General features: G+C 48.5%; 1 protein-coding gene across 1 annotated transcript in view; it reads left to right on the forward strand.

Moving 5' to 3' along the window:
• The window catches only part of ORAI2 (ORAI calcium release-activated calcium modulator 2), a 6969-nt gene continuing 3254 nt past the window's right edge, over positions 1-3715 (forward strand). The window contains exon 1 of the mRNA XM_006859674.1: positions 1-234. Coding sequence (XP_006859736.1) covers positions 10-234 — 225 coding nt within the window. The 5' untranslated portion in view covers positions 1-9. The remainder of the gene's footprint in view (positions 235-3715) is intronic.

Below are 3715 nucleotides of genomic sequence, written 5' to 3' on the forward strand. Positions count from 1 at the left end.
GCTCCCACCATGAGTGCCGAGCTCAACGTGCCTGTGGCGCCTTCTACACCCGCCTGCTCTGAGCCCGGCCATAAGGGCATGGATTACCGGGACTGGGTCCGCCGCAGCTACCTAGAACTGGTCACCTCTAACCACCACTCAGTGCAGGCCCTCTCCTGGAGGAAGCTCTACCTGAGCAGGGCCAAGCTGAAGGCTTCCAGCCGGACCTCTGCACTACTCTCTGGCTTCGCCATGGTGAGTGCTGCCATGCGCGTGCGTTGCAAGACGTGGTGGGATTAGGTGATGCTCTGGGGAACATTTCCTCAGGGTCCCCTGACAGTCGGGGTGGACCAGGAGAAATTCACACTCAGGCCCCAGCTCTTCCATGAGGGCCCATTGTCACTGTTAATACCACACGGTTATAAAATAGTACATGCGGGCTTCAAAAAGTTCCTGGACTATGGGATGAAAAGGTGATGGAACTTTTCCAGTCTCCCTCAAGGGCGTAATTACAAACAAAGAAAACCTCACTACCGCTGAGTTAGTTCTAACTCAAAGCAACCCTGTAAGGGCTACTACCTTAGAGGGTTTCCCAAACTGTCATCTCTGTAGGAGCAGATGGCCGCGTCATTCTCCCGCAAAGCGACACCACCAGTCTTTCTGTTAGCAGCCTCACAGTTTACCTCTGTAACCACCAGGGCCCCCTGGCAAAAAGCCCACTGCTACCGAGTCACTTCGAACTCCGCACTCCTTTGGGTGATGAGATTGGCTGGTGGGATTGAACTGTTGACCTCGTGGGTAGCAGTCCAGTGCTTATCCCCCAGCTCCACCTGAGCTCCTTCCACAAGGACTCTTGTTGTGAAGTACCATCAAGTTAGTTCTGAGGCGGAGATCCTCTATTGGGTTTCTGAGGAGTGGCTGCTGGCTTTGAACTGCCAACCATGTGGTTACCAGTGCAGTGATAGGACTCCCACAGGGACGTTGTTGTTGTTGTTGTGAAGTGTGGTTGAGTCATTTCTGACCCATAGTGACCCTGGATAGGGTTTCCGAGGAGCAGCTGGTGAGCTTGAACCGCCAACTTTGCAGTTGAAACTGACTTTGCAGTTCATTAACCCACATTGCCACACCAAGAATCCTATGGTCCAGTATTAGTGGGAGTTAATTAAATTTCCCCACTGTACAGAGATTCCTGGAGAAGGGTACCTATGACTACCCCTTCCTGGGCAACCCCCAAGAATGTGCAATTCAGAAATTTGTGCAGGAACTGCAGGGCTGATTGGGGTGTGTGTTCAGGTGATACAGCAGAGCCTGTGACTTGACCCCCCTGTCAGCTGGCACTTTCCTCATCATCAAACCCCAGGACAAGAGTCAGCCTCCGACAGAGAATCACAGGCCCCCTCCTGTTGATTCCAAAGCCCCCAGCCCCACAACCCTCTGGAGAACTGTCCTGTAGTGAGGCTGCCGGGATCCAGTGTGAGCCTGGGCGAGGCTGGTCCTTGTCACTGGGACCATCTTTTTCTCTGCCAGATGCTCAGAGATCCTGTTGGACTGGCAGGGATTTCTTTTTTAACTTTTTATTGTGAATTGAGTGAAGGTTTACAGAGCAGAGCATTAGTTTTACATTCAACAAATCACACACTTTGCTTCATTACAATGATTGCAATCCCCTCCATATAGCAACAGTTAACAGATCTGTTCACTTTAATCATTGCATTCCTCCCTGTGTCTCCTGCTACCTTCATCTTTCTTCTGCTAACCTCCCTCTTGTTGTATATTGCCTGCCCTGTCACGCATGTCAACATGTGTCTACCCTCTAGCGCAGGGGTAGGGAACCTTTTTTCTGCCAAAATTTGTAACATCATTCACGGGCCATACAAAATTACAAACTTAAAAATTAGCAATATTTGGGCAGACATTTAATTAACTCATCTCTACAGCAGTTGGAAGGAGCTCTGGTAGCGTAGTGGTTACTAATTGGGCTGTGAACTGCAAGGTCAGCAGTTCAAAACTACCAGCTGCTTTGCGGGAGAAAGATGAGGCTTTCTGCTCCCGTAAAGATTTATGGCCTCGGAAACCCTGTTCAGGGTCGCTATGGGTCGGAACTGACTCGATGTCACTTAACAACAACACAGCAGTTGGAGACTACCAGCTGTTCTGTAGGAGAAAGAGGAGGCGTTCTGCTCACGTAAAGATTTACAGCCTCGTCAACCCTGTGCAGGGTCGCTGTGGGTCGGAACCCACTCCACGGCACTTAACAACGTGATGGCCGGAGTCCTGGTGTGGCGCTGTGGGTTAATGTGCTAGAAATGCAAGGTCAGCAGTTCAAACCCACCAGCTGCTCGTAAGAAACTCTATACAGGCCCAGTATGGGTCAGAACCAACTTGACAGTACTTAACACATTTTAAGTACTTTTGTATCTGGATTGAATTCTGGGTGAATTGTTGTCTGCTGTAGTTGGTTCTCAGTCCTAAGAACACCCTTTAGCATTTTTGTAAAGTTGGTCTGGTTATTACAAATTCCGACTCATAGCCACCGCATAGGGTTTCTGAGGCTGTAAATCTTTACAGGAGCAGAAAGCCTCATCTTTGTCCTGTGGAACTGGTAGTTTCGAACTGCTGACCTTGACGTTAGCAGCCCATGATTCCCATCACATTAAAAAGAGAAGTTTAGATGCCACTATTACAATCATGGCTTGCTTACTATGTTACAGAAGAATTATAGTATGTTGCATTAATATAATTCTGGCCTGTTGCTTGGGGGTTTTTTGTGTGTGTTTGTTTAACTTTGGAAAACCAACCCTGAGAAGCTTTGCACAGAAGTAATGCAGTAAGAATAAGGTTTCCTTCCTGTGTGGGGCCCAGGTCTCAGATGTTACTTCCTGTCTGCAGCTGTCTCTTGAAGACCCAGTCTTCCAATTATTTGCATTTCCAAATTTAGGAAAGCATCACCGTTTTTCTAGTCCACAGAATGCTTACCCAAGTTGAAGGCCTCAAGCCCTGTAAATAGGTCTGAGACATAGAGCAGGGTTTCTGCAGAGGGATTTTTGAGACTAACAGGAGCCTCCTGGGATCTCAGAAGTGGTCTTCGAGTAAGAATACGACGACTGGACCTGGCATGGGAGTTCTAGGGCAAATGTATATAATAAGCATTGGACAGTAAACCACAAGGTCCGCAGTTCAAGCATGCAGCCACTCCACAGGAGAAAGAGAAGACTTTCTGCTCCCATGAAGGTTTAAAGTTACTATGAGTCAGAACTGACCAGAAACATTTAACATTAGATATATATTAAGTGCCTCCGAGTGGGTACCAACTCATAGGATCCTGTTTAAAGTTTCTGAGGAGCGGCTGGTGGGTTTGAACCACCAACCTTGCTGTTCGAACTGATCCTACAGTGCCACATGTGGAGTCCCGGTGAGACGCTGTAGGATCAGCAGTGGTCCATTAACCAGGAGGTCAGCAGTTTAAACCCACCATCCGTTCCTTGGAAACTTACACAAAGTTGCTATGCTGTTGAGTTGGAGCTGACTCACAGCAACCCTGTATAGGGTTTCCAAGCAGCAACTGGGTGGGGTTTGAATTGTCCATCGTGCTGTTAGGGGTCCATTGCTGATCCTACAGTGCCACTGTGTGTGTGTGTATATATATGTTGTTGTTGTTAAGTGCCGTCGAGTCGGTTCCGACCCATAGCGACCCTGTACAGGGTTTCCGAGGGTGTAAATCCTTACGGGAGTAGAA

This window comes from Chrysochloris asiatica, unplaced genomic scaffold (assembly GCF_000296735.1).
Source record: "Chrysochloris asiatica unplaced genomic scaffold, ChrAsi1.0 scaffold00034, whole genome shotgun sequence".
NCBI lineage: Eukaryota > Metazoa > Chordata > Mammalia > Afrosoricida > Chrysochloridae > Chrysochloris > Chrysochloris asiatica.